Raw genomic sequence first — 21,196 nt, 5'->3', positions numbered from 1 at the left:
TCAGGATCTTCATGGAAGACCCGGATTTTCTCGTTTTGTGATCAGGTGCGTCTAAATGGAATGTAATGTTTTGATACATGTTCAACTTCGATTGACTTGCATCTAGCTTCTCTACATCTTGCCTTTGGAGGTACCCGGTCCCGTTATGCAATGCTTGAATGCCAGGTAGATGCAGCAAACGTTTGCAATCGTGTAATTTCGTGATTTGGGGGAGGAGGAGATGTATGTGGTGCTTCTTTTCTCTCGGCTCACAGCATGAATGGGGCGTTGAATTACGGTTAGGTGAGTTTGAACCGACACTTTACTGCCGCTATAGGTCTTTGTAGGCAATCTGAGATGCTATTTTGTAAATAGACTAGCAAATGAATGAGGCGGGACTCGAGGCGAACATGAGTAATTTTGGAATTTTCAAACTTTCATTGATATCTAGAGGTTTACATGTGTGTATTACATCGGTAGCTAGGTTAGACTATGTTTTTGAGTGCCAAATCATGATATTTACAGGCGTAATATGTGCGCATAGCCGGAAATGGTGTCGAAATGCAGGTCCGACTCAAAGCTCTACCTATTCTATTATCAAAACCTTTACAGTTCTCATTACTCAAAGCGGGAACGACGTGAAAGACCTAGGATTTGACGTTGAACCGTAAGGTCCTCAAATTCACGCTAGGTCAATGTTTGACTGTCCAACATTAAGTATGCGCAGCTCCGCGCCATCGAGGTTAAAGTCGGTCAGTTAAGTCTTGCCGAGGTGACGTGTACTCACAATGCCGAGTTGCTGAAAACACAAGAGTGCGTTCAAAGTGGGAGCGAGGGGGCGGAGGCATGTTTAAACGCTGGAATGGAAATCTAGAGATTCTGACGCGGTATTTAGACATGGTTACATCATTCTGAGAGTGGGATGCTTACTCACGCGGGTGATATTAGCGCCCTAAGTAGTAGAACCGCCTAAACAAGGAGATAGAATAAATATATTGATACAGATTCGCCAGTAACAGAACAATACTCACCGCTTTCCCCGCGTCGATCTCATCGGCTCCTCGCATTCAATGTCCATGTTGTTCCCACATCCAGCTAAACTATCCTGCAGAAGCTGCCAAACGGTCGATCTCAAGATGTATGGATTTCAGTGGAAACAATTAGACAGAATTTAACAGAGAAAATACTCAACTCGTATCGCGTCATTTAATTCAAAGCTCCTGTTGCATGTCATTCTATCAAACACAGTGAGTAATTTGGATATTTGTGAAGAGAGGGTCCCCTCAGACCTTGGAAGCGAGAGCAAGCGCCTTGAGTCGAATTTGCAGCATGCTTATATGTGTTCCAGACGTTGTGAATCTGTCACCTGCTTGAAGAAAGCCACTCACCTGCGTAGACTGTCCAACGCGACCATGTTTCTGTGGCTGTGACAAAGATGATGAGTAGCTTCCGGTCTTTAAAATACAGGAGCTGACCTGGTATGGCTTGAAGACAATGAGATGGAACGCGTGGAACATTGTGAGGGGGGAGGGAGAGACGTGGCAGTGGATGAAAAAAGCTGGGGTCAGGGTGACGATTTCGGAAGCTCGCTTGGGGAATCGGCAAACCTATCAAAAATTAGAATACATATATGTAACGACCCTGATTCAATAGCGCTGCTCACCAGTTCAAGCTGGATTTTCTTGAAGGTATTTGTATCCGATGGGATGGAGGGTCTTAAGCACATAAAGAGTAGATATTGACCTGTGAATACACTATTTGCTGAGCGCACAACACGGCCTGAGTAGAGGTGAAAGGACAGACCTGTTAAGAAACCCGTTGTAAGGAAGTCATCAGTCGACCAATTGGACTTGAGGTACTGGTTGCCTTGATTTGTTCCCGGAGTTAATGAAAAAAAAAAATGGAGCATACCTCCAAGAGATTTCTGCTGCAGGAAGGATGACTTGGACTCGATATTGGGATCTGGGATTTGGATGGAAACTTCTGAAACATGGAGGAAATACGGATGTTCAGGGAGGAGGATTGAGGATGAGGATTTGGCATAAACTTTGCAAACAGATTAGGCTGCACTGTACCCGATAACGTCACGGAAATATGTGCTCAGCCGGAGTAGAATACAACATACCTCCATAACCACCGAATGTGTACCTTGAATCAACAATGATTGTTGAATGAAACGCGCGAGCTCGACGCGTCAACAAAAGCTAACAAATCATGTAATTACTTGGCAGAGAAAAGGTATATAAGGAGGAGTAAAGGAACATACCTTTGTTCAGATAATGCCCGTTATGCTGGGCGTCTTTGTGGCCATCCGCAAGCTGCAAGTCCGACAACGATAACTTGTGTCCTGTTTGGTATGTTTGCACGTCGTGACCTTGCCAAACAAAGAGCTGAAAAACGAATCCAGGACTCGACCATCTTCATACTTTTGCTTTTCATTCGAACTCATCCCGCCTCTGTAAGTCCTCCCTCTCGCTTTTCTCCCACCTTCCTGACCTATCCACAGACTCTCCTCATGTCATTCCAAGTTCTGCGACTGGGATTAAGGCCGAGCGCGCATTTTTGCGGTTCCGCAGAGTCTAATAAGTCTCTGGTACGTTTATGTCTACCTGTTGCTCAATTATATCCTGACTTTATCATAGTTTCTTGCACAAAAATCGGTCATAATATGTTGAAGAAGATTGACTCTATGAACCTCAGGTATGCTTCAAGTCTTTTTTTCACCTAACACCCCTGACCGTATGCTATTTGATGCTTTCTAGTGGAATTACCTCGTATTCCCCGCGATACATGTCCTGACGCAACATATCGACGTCCGCCGACCAGGGTTCCGCGTTCTTGAACAAGAAAAACCATTGGACTGGCCTATCGCCTCCCGACTATTCACATATATGTCGCTGACGCTATGTATCGACGTCCCCCGACCTGCTCAAACTCACATATACGTCGGGATTCATCCGTGACACTATGTGTTGACGTCCCCCGACCCGCGCACGCATCCCATTTTGCTCTGACGTAACGTATCGAAATCCGGCGTCCGGGATTTGTGCACGTTATCGACATCCATCGAGCTGCATGCGCGTTGTTTCCGTGACACCATACCCCCTCGTCTTTCCCTGACGCAATGTGTCGAAATCTGGCGGCTGGGGTCTCTGTCGCTGCTGTAATGGGATGAAGAATGTCAATCCACGATCCCATGGCAAGCAGGACTCATGCGTCGGCCTGACGCTATGTATCGACGTCCCCCAACCCGCGCACGCGTCCCATTTGGCTCTGACGCAACGTATCAAAATTCGGCGGCCGGAATCTGTGCTCGTTATCGACATTCATCGAGCTGCATACGCGTTTGTGTTGTGATGTGATACCCTTGCCCTGACACGTCGGCGCCTTGATGGGATGAAGAGTGTCACTCGATGGCAAGCAGGACTCATGCGTCGGCCTGACGCTATGTATCGACGTCCCCCGACCAGCGAACACGTATCGACGCGACTTGTCAAAGTCCTGTGGTCGCTCTGTGTCATCACCCAGTCCAGGAGCCGCCCACCTTGTCCCACATCACGAAGTTGTGAACGTCCCTTGTACGGACTCCATACCACTGTCGATCCAAGGGTTAGGCGTTAGACACAGAACTCGACGCCAGGACGACGACACAACATATGGAAATCCGGCGGCATGGGCAGGTTGTTTGAGAGATCGCCGTCCGGTGGTAGAGAATTTGTCTAAAAAGTACGTATTATATTCTTACATTAAATGTAGTGGATGCTAACAGCAGTTTCAGATGATACGTAGTGCAAGTCGACGGCCCGTGCACTCTGCTGCAGCGGCATTCCAAGAAGAGAAGCCTTGTTGAAGGAGAGACACGTAGTCCACTTTGCAATGACGCAAAGTACATGGGACTTGTTGGCGACACAAGAGAAGCCCCCCGACCCGCCGTGCTTACGGTCTCATGGTGTTGCCTCGCAGATATTGCCTGGGCTGACGGCCAGGACTTGTGTATACGTGTCGACGCGTCCATGGCCCGTGCACGGAATACCCGACCACTTCCCCAACATCTGCGCAGACCGCGAGCCCGTTCCCACGAAGCACCCACTACCTTGTGAGTGTTTTACCTTGTTCATGCGCGTTGATTCACATTTTGTTACAGGATATCACGAATGACAGCCTGGAGGTAAGTCTTTGTACCAGTAGATAGACCGGTTACGCCCCTGCTTGGCCTTCGGGCGGGGCTAACCTCTGCTTGTACGATAAATGAAAGGTGTTGTGTTGTATGGACTACGCTGTTTTTTTGAGATATAATTAGATTTCATCATCTAAACACGCTCTACCGAGTCAAAACTCGCCAGAAAAACTAGCAAGCGAGACAAACCTGCGCATTTAAGCGCTTGTGGACACCAAATTGTTAATCTTCCCGATAAGATTCTCGGCATCCCCGGAGCTCTTCTTCACTGGGGGCCCTTCATCCGCTTGAGGTTTTGCCTGTCCAGAACTCTCAGGCGTGTTATCTTGCACAGTAGAAGCCGACGCTTTGGTGGTCCCGACAGCAGTCGAAGCCTGCGTAATCTGACTCTCAGCATCCTCGCGGCTTTGATTTGGCCCCGATGCAATGCTCTCGCCACCTACGACACTGCGATTATCCCCTGCCTCGGACGGCGTCGGTGTGGATTCGACACCGTCATTTGAAGTTTCAGCTTTCATCCTGATGCGCAGACTGTGCTCAAAGAAGAGCTGAGTCAACACTGCTTGCAGACGCACTCGAGCCTGGGTTTGGATATAAAGATTCCAATGCTCAAAACCAGACTGCGCGACGGGCCCGACGAACATGAATAAGACCCAGACCCAGGGTTTTACAGAAGAATCTGTACCGAATTGACGGTTTTCCAGATAGCTGACAGATAATGAGAGCGATGAAAACAATCAAACTTTTGACGCTTACTTGAGTGTTTTGTTGATGCCAATAGGGGCAACAAAACTCATTAACCCGTGAAATACAATACTGAGAGATATAATTATATATTCTCTTCCTATTCACGTTCGTGCATAAGAGTTCACTGAAAGGTTTTGGAGAAATTTGCCTCAAACTCATGGAAAAAGCTTAACAAGCCAAAGAACAAATGGCGACGTTTTGCTCCAGCGAAAGGGTCGACATACTATGCCATATTCATAACTAATATGTGGGTTCAAATGGTAAGACCATACCTTGGCAGCGCTTTCCGAAAGATACTGAGCAAAGTCGTAATCGGATAGCGGTGGCAACTGGTCGTGTCGAAGATGAGCGACCTTGTTTGCCAAAATGATAATAGGGTCCGCGTATGTATATGTTAATGCTGAGATCCATGAAGCAGTTTGCTCGGGGTTGGGAACAGGAGAAGGATTCTAAAAAGAAGTTTGAACCTTGACGCGCCAAAATCTGATGGGAACGTACCTTAGGGTCCACTGGAACATATGGATGGGGTATGAACAAAGGAATGATCACTCCTGTGACGACAAGAAGCGCAATCTTAACCCAGAGGATATTCCCTTCCGCTTGATCTTTTGGAACTGAGCCATAGTTTGCCAGGGGCCAGATATCGCGGTAAGCGTATATTGCAAGAATGGAACAGAGAATGGTGACATGGAATCTAGCTGGAGCTAATGGCCTGAAATTCAGGGAGAAGGTCGTTACGGCTAATAAGGTCGCGTAGGCCTACGACAGGATAAGAAAACGTGGAGTGAGAGATGATCTTGTTAACGACTTACATGTGCAATGGTCAGAGCTGTCTGAACACATAACGGAGAAAACGTCCACCCATTGTTCCCAGTTGCCTTCTCGCAGTCGGCAATGGTGGTAGTAAAGAAAATATACAGTAACGCGACCGAACCCACCAAACGAGCAACCATATACGCATAGATTACATATCCTCCATGTAAATGAATGTGCCAGCGCCACCTTGCAAGAAATCCCCTACGCTCCTCCGTTGACGCGGCTGCCTCGTTTGGTCTCCTTCCGTACTTGAAGCGGCTGCACACAGCGTGCGTCAACTGGGAGAAGGAGAAAATTCCGGATAGAAGCAAGGGTATGTATCGTGGGTCCTTCCAAAAGCTAGAGAATGTTAAAGACTCTATCAATACGTACAGAGTATCTGCTACACTCACGCGTCGCCAGCCTCGTAAAATTGAAGTTGTGTACCCCCAACACCGTCTCCGGCCTGGTTGACAAAGATCGAGGTCATGATTGCAGTCGGATATACGAGAATTCTGGTTGTCGATTGCTTGAAGATTAGTGAAAAGTTGTTGAATTTCCGTCTGCTTTTGACGCGTAAAGGGATGAGTCAAAGCGCGTCCGAATGTTCCCCTTCCCACAAACTTTCATGGAGCGGAGAGGGTACAAATATAAGATGGTCCAATGCTGCAACTTGATCTCCATTGTTGTTGGCAGTGGGAGCACATGGAATCGTGGATCAAATTTTCCTGGGAGAAGGACCCCGTGACACCCCTTCTGGCACTATCAAAGGTGGTGAGCCCTAGTCAGGCAGCGGTTCTTGCAACTTGTGTGAAAACAGCGTGTAAAGTCAGTTTAGGCGGCGGATAATGCCCCTGAGCGGAAAGATCAAACTCAAAGATTGCAAGGCGACCGACAAAGCCGTGTATTAGTGAACTATGAATAAGCTATAGAAACTGATACTCCTTGTCCCTCCCATCGCGTGCACAACAGTCATCCTCGCTGGCACGTATCCCTCCACTCACTCGTGCCTTTCTCATACTCCCGCCCTCTGTCCTCATTCCATCCGTCTTTGCTTTGCCATTCTGCGTCCGCCACATCAAGTGTGGGCTCGACATTGAGAGGGGTTGGCGGTTCTTGTGGGGGTCACAAGGTGGATGTGCTGACAAGGTGCGTCAGTACCATGTTTTCTAGTTGTGCTTTTTTTGCTCACCGTAGACCTTGCATTCGTCACAACGTTGATCCTACAATCTGAGTATCAGAACCCCACACCGCTGTCAATGCCATCAACGAGACGCGTCTTCCAGCAGCTGTCCTTGACCCTCATCCCACCCCACGCCAGCCGCTGTCCTTGCTCACCATCCCAATCCCACCTTGACCACCCACAACAGCTCCGCCATCGTGCAATCTTCCATGTTCTGGTAAGTATCGCATCACAATCAGGGTAACCTATCACTAACCTTCTTCAGCCCTTTCAACGTGAAATGAGCATGTTCTCTTCAAGGCGGCACGCAAAAGTGCAGCCATGGATCCTACAAAGCGACTTTCTGTGCATATAGGCAACCGCGGTCGGTGAGTATCTTATCAAAATGTGCTAAAAATCACTAACCAGGTCACGGCCAATCACTTTTTTCAGCGTCAGTCGAGTGTGATCTTGCACACGCTCCATCGATCGTCGGCCAGGTGTTTACAGCATTATGCTGGGTGCACTGGTCACATCGGTGAGTACGGCATCAAGAGAAGGTTGTCAGCGCTACTCACACTCTGTAAGCACTTCAACATGGAACAGTGCGCCGTATTTTGAGGCTGGAAGCACGGCAGGGACAGGACACTGGCGGATGCGCAGAGATGGTTACAGGACGCGTCGGCAACATGTGTTTAGCGTGACTTTATGGGCATGGATGACATTGGTGAGTACAGCATCAAAATGGGGTTGTCGAGCACACTAACACTTTGTATGGCCTTTGACATGCTTGTGTTTCAAGGCGGGGCAGCATGAAGGAACGCGGGGGCATTGTTGGGCGGTCAAATCGCAGCGACGGCGCGTTTTAGGAGCTGCTGGTATACTGCGCAAGCCTGCGAGTACCTCACCCGGCAAGACCACTCTCGAGGGGCTACGGGGATCCAATCACGACGCAGGAGTAAAGAGGTCAGCACTGGAATTCTGAACAAACAGGATGCAATCCGCTTACCGTGCCTTCAAGTCGGATGGGCTATTGCTGGGAGAACGCTCTGGACGCGTTGATCGGCCTAGGTGAGTGATAGTGTGTACACCAGTGACAAGGTACTTACCTTGGTACCTCATAGCCTTCCCTGTACGACTGCGTCAGTCCTGAACAATGGGAAATGGTGTACAAACTCACCAAAAGCGTCGAGAGAAGAGAGCGGACAAGGGAGCTGGAGGCAGAGTGCGAATGGGAGAGGGGGATGAGGAAATCCGGTCAGCTCTCACCCCTCCTTTTATACAATTCCGTACCTCTCTCTGCTGGCATGTATATCCGCATTCGTGTGTATGTTGAAAACGCAAACGTGACGCCCATGTTTGAAAGGGGAAAGACGCGAACGAGACAAGCGGGCGCTAAGCGAGAGGTTGCGCAACATGTGTGGTTCGTCTTTCATTCGACTTGCATCTCCCCGTTCCCTGTTTGTTAGATTTCGAGATTCGAGATTTGAATTGCTTTGCTATGGATGGTTAGCTCTATGGGATCTATCTGTTCTGTGCTGCTGCTGCTGCTTTGTGTGTCAGGGTTTCTCCAGTTTCCCCTCTTTATCTTCACAGAATTATCTTATCCTTTCATTATCTTATCAATTATCTGATTAGATAGTTTATTTCTTTCATCACAGCCTTCTTGCTCCACTTCTTTCTAGTAAATTCTATATGATTCCTAGTCTTACTCATCCTTTTTCTATATGATGTCACTTTTATTCTTTAACCTTCCTTTATGATGTAATGTAGGGAATATTCTAGAATAGCTGTAGAGTATAAATACTGGACTTGTAGGTAGCTGTAGCTTCAGCTTCAATCTCTTAGGATATCCACTATCATTGGTGTGATCTCTTAGAACCATTGAATCTCTCTCACTCTCTTATTCTCTCTTTGCTCTCTTACTCTCCCTCTGCTCTCTCTTTCTCTTTCTTGCTTAATCTTTGTTGGTGGCCTTGTCACACTGATTATAGTGTTGCCCTGACAGAAGATTGAAGCTCTCTCAAGACAACTCCACCATCTCTCTTTCAACACCAAACTCTTCACCTCTTCAACCTCTTCAACACCATCACCTCAACCTTCTTCCTCCACTTCCAACCCACCAACCTCTTCATCAACCTCTTCACCAATCTTCTTACCAATCTCTACATCTCCACCAATCTTCAACATCCTCCTCAAAACCTTTCCTCAAGACCTTTCCTCAAGACCTTTGGCTCATCATCTTTCCTACTCTCTGTTGTGTGCTGTGTGTGAACTTAGTAGATAGGGATACCAACTGTTGGGGCAGACACAGTCCTACTAGTGTTCTGTTTTTGGTGGTCTAGGAAATATCCAGTAACCCTGTGATCCTAGGTTTAGAGCCCTGAGTGGTGTGACAACTGGGTATCCAGTAGATAGATATTTTTTTTAGAATACTTAGTATAGTTTCAAGGGCACTTTCAGTAGATAGCTTCTCCCACACACACATCAGAGAGCCTACCTACCCCTACCCATGGACATGGACCCCTCCCAATTGCCTCCCACCACTCCTTCTGTGGAAGAGCTCATGCATCAGGTCCAGCTCCTTACCCAAGAGTTGAATTTTCTTAGACAGCAGCAGCAGTCATTATCCACTCCACCACACCCTCAGCAACCAGTCAGTCAGTCACCATCACCACCACCACCACCACCACCTGCTGCTCTAGATATTCACTCTTTCCCTACTCCTCATGTTGCCCCTTCCTGTTCACACTCTGCCATTAAAGTCTCACCTCCAGATCCATTTGATGGTTCTATGGAGAAGGCAGAAAACTTCCTCAGTCAGCTTAAATTATATTTCTATGGGAAAGGGATTACAGATGACTTTCAGAAAGTTATTTGTGCTCTATCTCATATGAAAGGAGGTACTGCTGGGAAGTGGGCATATGAGAAGACTAAAGTAATAGACAATGCTCAGTCCCAAGAAGGTCTTTGGGCTGATTTTGTTTATGAATTTAGGGAAGTGTTTGCAGATCCAGACCCCTCCAACACAGCTAAGCATAAAATGCACATGCTCAAGCAAGGCAGACAGACTGCTGATGAGTATGTTGCTAGCTTCAGGGCTCTGATCTCAGATACTGGGTATAATGATGCTGCTTTGGTAGACCAATTCAAGGCTGGGCTTAATGAAAATCTTAGGAATGCAGTCTACTATGTTCCTGACATGCCCAAAACCTTGGATGGATGGATTAAATGGAGTACTAGGCTAGATAGGCAGTGGAGACAGAGTGAGGCCTTTACCAAGTCTCTTTCCTCCTCCTCTTCTTCTCCCTTCCTTAAAGCCCCAACTCCCAAGGCTGTTCCTAAGCCTACTCCAAATCCTCCAGTCTTTTCCAACAGCAGCTCAAGGACCTTTGGTGCTCAGGCAAAGCAACCAGATGTAGTTCCCATGGAGGTTGACTCTGGATGGAAGTCAGTTAGGCCAATTGTTTGCTTCAAGTGCAGAAAACCTGGTCATAAGGCTGTAAACTGCAGGTCATCAGTTAACATCAATGCTATGACCCATGAAGAACTGGCTGACTACTTTGGGAAATTAATCTTGGAAGGCAAGGAGCAGAAAGATGAGGAAAAGAAAAATTTTTAGAAGCACCATTGGTGAAAGACATGTCCCAATGGAATAGATTTAATGTACTAGAAAATGAAATTGACAGACTTGATCCTCAGTCTTCAGATTCTGGTGCAGAAATCATGTCTTCTTCTTCCTCTCTTTCTACCTTCCCTGAAAAGATCTACATCCTCAACCATAATCCTAAAACCTCTACCCATTTGTCTGTCATCTTAAAGACAATGGACACAGAGAAAAGGTTATCTGTTGATGCTTTGCTTGATTCTGGAGCTACTGGCCTCTTTCTGCATTCTGGTTTTGTGAAGTATCATAATCTCAACACAAGGAAACTTCCTAGAGCCATTCCAGTCTATAATGTTGATGGTACTCTCAACAAGAGTGGCTCTATCCATGAGGAAGTAGACTTAATTATGGTACACAAAAACCATACAGAAAGGGCCACCTTTGCTGTTTGTGACTTGGGAGACAAATCTGCTATCATTGGACATACTTGGCTTTGGCACCATAATCCAGATGTTGATTGGAAGACAGGGGATGTCCAGTTTATTAGATGTCCCTCTGACTGCCAAATGGAAGCCAAAAGAGCCAGAAGAAAGAGGCAGAGAATAGCTGCAGTCAAAAGGAGGAAACTCCCTCAATTTGATGAAGAAGAAGATGATTCTATTGAAGATTCTTCTGATTCTGAGATTGAGCCTGAGGATAGAATTTTTATCTCATACCTTCATCCTCAGAAGCAGTCTATTAATGCTACTTCTACTATGTCTCAAAGATTAGCAGAAGAGTCTCATCAGCAAGCTGATTCCCCTAAGAAAACCTTTGAAGAAACTGTTCCTAAGCACTATCATCAGTTTAAAGGTGTTTTTTCAAAGGAATCTTTTGATAGGCTACCAGACAGAAAGCCTTGGGATCATGCTATTGAGCTGAAACCTGGTTCTGAACCTTACAGATCCAAGATTTATCCTCTTTCTCCCAATGAACAAAAGGAACTTGATGCCTTTTTAGAGGAAAATCTGAAGTCTGGCAGGATTAGACCCTCCAAGTCACCTATGGCCTCCCCTGTATTCTTTGTCAAGAAGAAGGATGGATCTCTTAGGCTTGTCCAGGACTATAGGAAACTGAATGAAATGACCATCAAGAACTCCTACCCCCTTCCATTGATTTCTGACATCATCACCAAACTCAGCAAAGCCAAATACTTCACCAAACTTGATGTTAGGTGGGGATTTAACAATGTCAGAATCAAAAAGGGAGATGAATGGAAAGCAGCCTTTAGAACCAATAGAGGGCTGTTTGAACCATTGGTCATGTTCTTTGGTTTAACCAATAGTCCTGCTACCTTCCAAACTATGATGAATGATATCTTTATTGAGCTCATTGATGGAAATGTTGTCATTGTCTACATGGATGACATTTTAATTTTCACTGAGACTCTTGATCATCATAGAGAGGTAGTCAAGCAAGTTCTGCAAATCTTAGAACAGAACAAACTCTACCTTAAAGCAGAGAAATGTGAATTTGAAAAGGAAAAGATTGAATATCTTGGACTAATCATTTCACAAGGCAGGATTGAGATGGATCCTGTCAAGGTAGAGGGAGTTTCTAAATGGCCTGAACCTGAAAATGTCAAGGATGTCCAATCATTCTTGGGATTTGTTAATTTTTATAGAAGGTTCATAGAGGATTTTGCAGACATTGCTAAGCCCCTTCATGAATTGACAAAGAAAGGAACAGTCTGGAGATGGAGTCTTAGACAGCAGGAAGCCTTTGACCAGTTAAAGAAGAAAGTCACTTCTTCACCTGTCTTGATTTTCCCTGATGATAACAAGCCATATAAAGTTGAAGCAGACAGTTCAGATTATGCTACTGGGGCTGTTTTATCTCAGGAAGGATCAGATGGGAAATGGCATCCTGTAGCCTTTATGTCTAAGAGTCTATCTGAAGTAGAAAGGAATTATGAGATCCATGACAAAGAGATGCTGGCTATTATCAGAGCACTAGATGAATGGAGACATTATCTTGAAGGAACCCAACATTCCTTTGAGATTTGGACAGACCACAAAAACTTAGAGTACTTTATGGTTGCCCAAAAGCTCAGCAGAAGGCAAGCCAGATGGTCACTCTTCCTGTCCAGATTTGATTTTACTCTTCATCATAGGCCTGGTAAAAGATCTCTTAAGCCAGATGCTTTGTCTAGGAGACCAGATCATAAAAAGGGAGAGAATGATAACCAAAATGTAGTTCTCCTCAAACCTTCCTACTTTAAAATCCAGGCTCTCAAGCAGGGCCATGCTACCATTACTGGTGCAGAAAATGATCTTCTTAAGAAGATTAGAGAAGCTAAGGAGATGGATGAAAAGGTGGTCAAGGCAGTTCAGGAGCTCAAGAAATCTTCTACCAAGAAGATTGAAGGACAGGAATGGTCAGAAGAACAAGGCCTTATTCTCTACAGGGGGAAGGTGTATGTTCCCAAGGACAAAGATCTTAGAAGAAAGATTGTGGAACTGCACCATGATGCCTTCATTGCTGGACATCCAGGGAAATGGAAGACAATTGAGCTAGTCTCTAGGAATTATTGGTGGCCAGGAATGTCACATTTTATTGCAGCCTATACCAGAGGTTGTGATAGATGCAACAGAACCAAAACCTTTCCAGCCAAACCTCTTGGCCTTTTAATTCCTACTGAGATTCCCTCTGATGTCTGGCAATGCATCTCTGTGGACTTTATTATGGGGTTACCAGAATGTCAAGGGTATAATGCCATTATGGTGGTTGTGGATAGACTTAGTAAAATGATCCACATTATCCCTACTACAGATGAAGTCACTTCTGAAGGGACAGCCAGACTATACAGAGATTATATCTGGAAACACCATGGCTTACCCATTAAAATTCTGTGTGATAGAGGTCCACAGTTTGTCTCAAGGTTTATGAAAGAACTCAACTCAATACTTGGTATCCAGACAGCCTCATCTACAGCCTACCATCCCCAAACTGATGGTCAGACTGAAAGAGTTAACCAAGAAATTGAGCAGTATCTTAGACTCTTTATAAACCATAGACAAGATGATTGGGTTGAATGGTTAGCTCTAGCTGAATTCTCTTATAACAATAGAGTTCAGGCTTCAACCAGGCAGACACCATTCATGCTCAATAATGGCAGACATCCCAGAATGGGCACTGAACCCCTTAGAGATAGTAAAATGGACACTGTGGATACCTTTGTGAAAAATATGGAAGAAGCCAGAAAAGAAGCAGAGTCTGCACTTAGAAAAGCTGCTGATGATATGGCTAAATTCTATAATAGACACAGAGGTACTCCAACTCAGTACAAAGTTGGGGATTTGGTATGGTTAGATGGCAAGGACCTCAAAACTGATAGGCCCTCCAAGAAATTGGATGATAAAAGATATGGGCCTTACAAAATTACCAAAGTTATTAGCCCTAATGCCTATGAGCTTAAGCTGCCATCTACCATGAAAATCCATCCAGTGTTCAATGTGGTTAAACTTCTACCTTATTACCCAGATATTGTAGGAAGAAAGCCTCCTTCTAGACCACCTCCTGTCATTCAAGGAGAAAATCCTGAGTGGGAAGTTGAATTTATCAAGGACAGCAGACTTTTTAGAAACAAACTTCAATATTTGGTCAAGTGGAAGAACTATCCTAATGAAGAATGCACTTGGGAGCCTGCAGAGCATTTGAAAAATGCTTCTAAGGCTATCAAGGACTTCCATGCCAAACATCCTTCAGCACCTAGAAGGATTTCTGCTGTGACCTTTGATAGACTTTCTTTCACTCCTATTATTAACTTTACTGAACCTCCTCCTCTTCTTAAACCCTCTAAACTAACCCATCCATGTGCACATTGTGGAAAATGTGCCTTAGAGAGGGGGTGATGTCAGGGTTTCTCCAGTTTCCCCTCTTTATCTTCACAGAATTATCTTATCCTTTCATTATCTTATCAATTATCTGATTAGATAGTTTATTTCTTTCATCACAGCCTTCTTGCTCCACTTCTTTCTAGTAAATTCTATATGATTCCTAGTCTTACTCATCCTTTTTCTATATGATGTCACTTTTATTCTTTAACCTTCCTTTATGATGTAATGTAGGGAATATTCTAGAATAGCTGTAGAGTATAAATACTGGACTTGTAGGTAGCTGTAGCTTCAGCTTCAATCTCTTAGGATATCCACTATCATTGGTGTGATCTCTTAGAACCATTGAATCTCTCTCACTCTCTTATTCTCTCTTTGCTCTCTTACTCTCCCTCTGCTCTCTCTTTCTCTTTCTTGCTTAATCTTTGTTGGTGGCCTTGTCACACTGATTATAGTGTTGCCCTGACATTGTGGATTTGCCTTGAAAATCATATGTTTTGCTGCTATGGAACTCGGATTAATGGCTACATGAGCTTTAAACTGTCAATCTCTGTCTCTGCCGGGCTATGTTATCCACTCCATCGCTCGCTCAGAGTATCTCTGGGCATTCTCACATCAAACTAAACACTTTACGTGCCGATATTTGCCCTGGAAACATAGACAACCCGGGGCGATCACCCTAATTGCACCATACGGCACCTGCAATTGTGGTGCGTCTTCAATATTCAACAGTCTACTTTTCATTCCAGCATGCTGTGATGCGTCCATATGTAACTCCGTGATGCAAGGAACTCAGGTCCGCGTGAGGAACAAGCGTTTTGAGCGCGGAAAATGGATGTATTGGGGGAGGAGAAGCATGTCGTATTTGCACAGGTATGTTGATGATTTGAGGTTGGGTTGATATTCTGGAATAACAAACCGTCTTCGCTATGGTATACTAGGTGGCGATAATTGTTCCTGGTCCACCCAATTACCTGGATAATTCCAATTGCGTGTATTCTACGATTTGTCTATTGTGCATTATACTTCGAATACAAGCGTCGATCCAATTTCGACTTCACTCGGCTCCAGCCTCTCCCATGAACGATAATGTTCAAGGTATCGTAACGCTCGAATGTTTCAAATGCGCACCACACCTGAATTACGACGACAAGCGCCGTTCTCCATGTAGATCCGCTGTCCAGGTCCCCCTCGCATTCAAACAAATTTCGTTTGTTTTTTCGTTGGTTCTCAGTTACATCTCTACTGACAGGTGTTGTAACAATGTTTAGGTCTGATGGGAATATATCAGACACCCGGAACCGAAGCAAACGTTTGGAAACGAGTGCTAGGGCGAATGGGGGATGGAGAAACGTTAGAATCAAGATTATACAAACACACGTTTGGTGAGTCGGAGATCAACTTTGGTGGTGCTTCGTATACTCGACTACACTATAGAGCAGATATACGACCATGTATTTCAATGGCACACCATGTGCAATGCCGGTATACACTCAGTGAATGCAACTATGATTTCAGTGTACGTACCAGCTTCATTCTTCGCCGCACAATTTCTGCTCTTGTTCAAAACGTTTGTAGGTAATATTTAGCACCTTTACCTTTAATCCACTCCTTCTAGTGCAGATACATCGCTCACGGACACGGCACGACGTCCAAAAAACGAGGACAACATGTATGTGCCTTCATTCCACTTCAATCTCGAGTCTACTAATTAACCATCTACCTAGCATTCCAACTCACGTCATCCGGATGCATATGGTGAGATGTAGAGATACTCACATGTGTTCCAGAAGAGACGGCGTTTGGAATGTCGTGAAACGGCGAAATGGGGCAGGAGGAGAAGCCTGGGTTACTTGGCATTTCGAGTACGTTGTCGAGTCCAACGTTTGTCTGTGGGCTGTAATTGTGATAGAATGGGTAAGTATTACTACCATGTGCTATACTAAGCTCACATGCATGCGCAATTACAGTGAATTTGGAAAAATACGAGTTGGAGGACAATGAAAATCATTATGGCGAGTATTCAAAAAATTTTGAATTCTTGTACTAGACTCATTCTCTTTGCTACATTGGACTTGGAAGGCGTCCTGGACACTCAATCCAACGTCTATTTGCCGTTCAGGCTCAAAATCGAGGCGAAATGAAAGGTATGTAACCCTTCGTATCTTCAATTCAACAAATTCTCGCATTCAAAATGTCTCCGCCAATCTCGTACAAACGTTCACGGCATGTGTCTATTGATGACAGCATGACGTGATGTTCGCCCGAGATGCGAGGAAACCGTGTTTTTACGCTAGAAACGCGGAATTGGAGCTGGAGGAGTAGACCGGATGACATACATCCGTGAATTCTCGTCATTCCCTTCGCAATCTTCATGGAGCTGACTTGTAGCTCTGTATATCGTGTGTGTATCCATAGTCCCCTCCTAATGTACTGCTTTGTCACTGATTGGTGGGGAAATAGAGACGCTATGTGTTAAATATATGAGAGTACCGTCTTGGAGTCGTTTTGGGCGCTTAACGAATGACAGTCCCAATTTTCATCTGGATGCCGTGTGAGATCCCTTTTTATCTTATCTCACATAATCTCCTCCAATGTATAATTTCATTTTATTCAGGATCTTCATGGAAGACCCGGATTTTCTCGTTTTGTGATCAGGTGCGTCTAAATGGAATGTAATGTTTTGATACATGTTCAACTTCGATTGACTTGCATCTAGCTTCTCTACATCTTGCCTTTGGAGGTACCCGGTCCCGTTATGCAATGCTTGAATGCCAGGTAGATGCAGCAAACGTTTGCAATCGTGTAATTTCGTGATTTGGGGGAGGAGGAGATGTATGTGGTGCTTCTTTTCTCTCGGCTCACAGCATGAATGGGGCGTTGAATTACGGTTAGGTGAGTTTGAACCGACACTTTACTGCCGCTATAGGTCTTTGTAGGCAATCTGAGATGCTATTTTGTAAATAGACTAGCAAATGAATGAGGCGGGACTCGAGGCGAACATGAGTAATTTTGGAATTTTCAAACTTTCATTGATATCTAGAGGTTTACATGTGTGTATTACATCGGTAGCTAGGTTAGACTATGTTTTTGAGTGCCAAATCATGATATTTACAGGCGTAATATGTGCGCATAGCCGGAAATGGTGTCGAAATGCAGGTCCGACTCAAAGCTCTACCTATTCTATTATCAAAACCTTTACAGTTCTCATTACTCAAAGCGGGAACGACGTGAAAGACCTAGGATTTGACGTTGAACCGTAAGGTCCTCAAATTCACGCTAGGTCAATGTTTGACTGTCCAACATTAAGTATGCGCAGCTCCGCGCCATCGAGGTTAAAGTCGGTCAGTTAAGTCTTGCCGAGGTGACGTGTACTCACAATGCCGAGTTGCTGAAAACACAAGAGTGCGTTCAAAGTGGGAGCGAGGGGGCGGAGGCATGTTTAAACGCTGGAATGGAAATCTAGAGATTCTGACGCGGTATTTAGACATGGTTACATCATTCTGAGAGTGGGATGCTTACTCACGCGGGTGATATTAGCGCCCTAAGTAGTAGAACCGCCTAAACAAGGAGATAGAATAAATATATTGATACAGATTTGCCAGTAACAGAACAATACTCACCGCTTTCCCCGCGTCGATCTCATCGGCTCCTCGCATTCAATGTCCATGTTGTTCCCACATCCAGCTAAACTATCCTGCAGAAGCTGCCAAACGGTCGATCTCAAGATGTATGGATTTCAGTGGAAACAATTAGACAGAATTTAACAGAGAAAATACTCAACTCGTATCGCGTCATTTAATTCAAAGCTCCTGTTGCATGTCATTCTATCAAACACAGTGAGTAATTTGGATATTTGTGAAGAGAGGGTCCCCTCAGACCTTGGAAGCGAGAGCAAGCGCCTTGAGTCGAATTTGCAGCATGCTTATATGTGTTCCAGACGTTGTGAATCTGTCACCTGCTTGAAGAAAGCCACTCACCTGCGTAGACTGTCCAACGCGACCATGTTTCTGTGGCTGTGACAAAGATGATGAGTAGCTTCCGGTCTTTAAAATACAGGAGCTGACCTGGTATGGCTTGAAGACAATGAGATGGAACGCGTGGAACATTGTGAGGGGGGAGGGAGAGACGTGGCAGTGGATGAAAAAAGCTGGGGTCAGGGTGACGATTTCGGAAGCTCGCTTGGGGAATCGGCAAACCTATCAAAAATTAGAATACATATATGTAACGACCCTGATTCAATAGCGCTGCTCACCAGTTCAAGCTGGATTTTCTTGAAGGTATTTGTATCCGATGGGATGGAGGGTCTTAAGCACATAAAGAGTAGATATTGACCTGTGAATACACTATTTGCTGAGCGCACAACACAGCCTGAGTAGAGGTGAAAGGACAGACCTGTTAAGAAATCCGTTGTAAGGAAGTCATCAGTCGACCAATTGGACTTGAGGTACTGGTTGCCTTGATTTGTTCCCGGAGTTAATGAAAAAAAAAAATGGAGCATACCTCCAAGAGATTTCTGCTGCAGGAAGGATGACTTGGACTCGATATTGGGATCTGGGATTTGGATGGAAACTTCTGAAACATGGAGGAAATACGGATGTTCAGGGAGGAGGATTGAGGATGAGGATTCGGCATAAACTTTGCAAACAGATTAGGCTGCACTGTACCCGATAACGTCACGGAAATATGTGCTCAGCCGGAGTAGAATACAACATACCTCCATAACCACCGAATGTGTACCTTGAATCAACAATGATTGTTGAATGAAACGCGCGAGCTCGACGCGTCAACAAAAGCTAACAAATCATGTAATTACTTGGTAGAGAAAAGGTATATAAGGAGGAGTAAAGGAACATACCTTTTTTCAGATAATGCCCGTTATGCTGGGCGTCTTTGTGGCCATCCGCAAGCTGCAAGTCCGACAACGATAACTTGTGTCCTGTTTGGTATGTTTGCACGTCGTGACCTTGCCAAACAAAGAGCTGAAAAACGAATCCAGGACTCGACCATCTTCATACTTTTGCTTTTCATTCGAACTCATCCCGCCTCTGTAAGTCCTCCCTCTCGCTTTTCTCCCACCTTCCTGACCTATCCACAGACTCTCCTCATGTCATTCCAAGTTCTGCGACTGGGATTAAGGCCGAGCGCGCATTTTTGCGGTTCCGCAGAGTCTAATAAGTCTCTGGTACGTTTATGTCTACCTGTTGCTCAATTATATCCTGACTTTATCATAGTTTCTTGCACAAAAATCGGTCATAATATGTTGAAGAAGATTGACTCTATGAACCTCAGGTATGCTTCAAGTCTTTTTTTCACCTAACACCCCTGACCGTATGCTATTTGATGCTTTCTAGTGGAATTACCTCGTATTCCCCGCGATACATGTCCTGACGCAACATATCGACGTCCGCCGACCAGGGTTCCGCGTTCTTGAACAAGAAAAACCATTGGACTGGCCTATCGCCTCCCGACTATTCACATATATGTCGCTGACGCTATGTATCGACGTCCCCCGACCTGCTCAAACTCACATATACGTCGGGATTCATCCGTGACACTATGTGTTGACGTCCCCCGACCCGCGCACGCATCCCATTTTGCTCTGACGTAACGTATCGAAATCCGGCGTCCGGGATTTGTGCACGTTATCGACATCCATCGAGCTGCATGCGCGTTGTTTCCGTGACACCATACCCCCTCGTCTTTCCCTGACGCAATGTGTCGAAATCTGGCGGCTGGGGTCTCTGTCGCTGCTGTAATGGGATGAAGAATGTCAATCCACGATCCCATGGCAAGCAGGACTCATGCGTCGGCCTGACGCTATGTATCGACGTCCCCCAACCCGCGCACGCGTCCCATTTGGCTCTGACGCAACGTATCAAAATTCGGCGGCCGGAATCTGTGCTCGTTATCGACATTCATCGAGCTGCATACGCGTTTGTGTTGTGATGTGATACCCTTGCCCTGACACGTCGGCGCCTTGATGGGATGAAGAGTGTCACTCGATGGCAAGCAGGACTCATGCGTCGGCCTGACGCTATGTATCGACGTCCCCCGACCAGCGAACACGTATCGACGCGACTTGTCAAAGTCCTGTGGTCGCTCTGTGTCATCACCCAGTCCAGGAGCCGCCCACCTTGTCCCACATCACGAAGTTGTGAACGTCCCTTGTACGGACTCCATACCACTGTCGATCCAAGGGTTAGGCGTTAGACACAGAACTCGACGCCAGGACGACGACACAACATATGGAAATCCGGCGGCATGGGCAGGTTGTTTGAGAGATCGCCGTCCGGTGGTAGAGAATTTGTCTAAAAAGTACGTATTATATTCTTACATTAAATGTAGTGGATGCTAACAGCAGTTTCAGATGATACGTAGTGCAAGTCGACGGCCCGTGCACTCTGCTGCAGCGGCATTCCAAGAAGAGAAGCCTTGTTGAAGGAGAGACACGTAGTCCACTTTGCAATGACGCAAAGTACATGGGACTTGTTGGCGACACAAGAGAAGCCCCCCGACCCGCCGTGCTTACGGTCTCATGGTGTTGCCTCGCAGATATTGCCTGGGCTGACGGCCAGGACTTGTGTATACGTGTCGACGCGTCCATGGCCCGTGCACGGAATACCCGACCACTTCCCCAACATCTGCGCAGACCGCGAGCCCGTTCCCACGAAGCACCCACTACCTTGTGAGTGTTTTACCTTGTTCATGCGCGTTGATTCACATTTTGTTACAGGATATCACGAATGACAGCCTGGAGGTAAGTCTTTGTACCAGTAGATAGACCGGTTACGCCCCTGCTTGGCCTTCGGGCGGGGCTAACCTCTGCTTGTACGATAAATGAAAGGTGTTGT

General features: G+C 45.6%; 3 protein-coding genes across 3 annotated transcripts; all 3 read right to left on the bottom strand.

Annotated features, from left to right (window-relative positions):
- Nucleotides 1-1,262: 1,262 nt before the first annotated feature.
- On the bottom strand, nucleotides 1,263-2,397 carry JR316_0007381 (uncharacterized protein; the record flags this gene model as incomplete). The annotated part of the gene is made up of 7 exons (XM_047893124.1): nucleotides 1,263-1,403; nucleotides 1,455-1,586; nucleotides 1,643-1,722; nucleotides 1,783-1,845; nucleotides 1,891-2,025; nucleotides 2,246-2,353; nucleotides 2,379-2,397. 7 exons carry the CDS (start codon nucleotides 2,395-2,397, stop codon nucleotides 1,263-1,265), a joined length of 678 nt encoding a protein of 225 aa, XP_047748406.1.
- Nucleotides 2,398-4,353: 1,956 nt separating this feature from the next.
- On the bottom strand, nucleotides 4,354-6,188 carry JR316_0007380 (uncharacterized protein; the record flags this gene model as incomplete). Its single annotated transcript, XM_047893123.1, has 6 exons — nucleotides 4,354-4,737; nucleotides 4,799-4,864; nucleotides 5,176-5,352; nucleotides 5,402-5,662; nucleotides 5,716-6,058; nucleotides 6,112-6,188. 6 exons carry the CDS (start codon nucleotides 6,186-6,188, stop codon nucleotides 4,354-4,356), a joined length of 1,308 nt encoding a protein of 435 aa, XP_047748405.1.
- A 12,029-nt stretch (nucleotides 6,189-18,217) lies between these two features.
- Nucleotides 18,218-19,352, bottom strand: JR316_0007379 (uncharacterized protein; the record flags this gene model as incomplete). The annotated part of the gene is made up of 7 exons (XM_047893122.1): nucleotides 18,218-18,358; nucleotides 18,410-18,541; nucleotides 18,598-18,677; nucleotides 18,738-18,800; nucleotides 18,846-18,980; nucleotides 19,201-19,308; nucleotides 19,334-19,352. 7 exons carry the CDS (start codon nucleotides 19,350-19,352, stop codon nucleotides 18,218-18,220), a joined length of 678 nt encoding a protein of 225 aa, XP_047748404.1.
- Between the last annotated feature and the right edge of the window lie 1,844 nt (nucleotides 19,353-21,196).

This window comes from Psilocybe cubensis, chromosome 6, assembly GCF_017499595.1.
Source record: "Psilocybe cubensis strain MGC-MH-2018 chromosome 6, whole genome shotgun sequence".
Lineage (NCBI taxonomy): Eukaryota > Fungi > Basidiomycota > Agaricomycetes > Agaricales > Agrocybaceae > Psilocybe > Psilocybe cubensis.
This window is presented reverse-complemented; position numbering and strand designations above follow the sequence as displayed.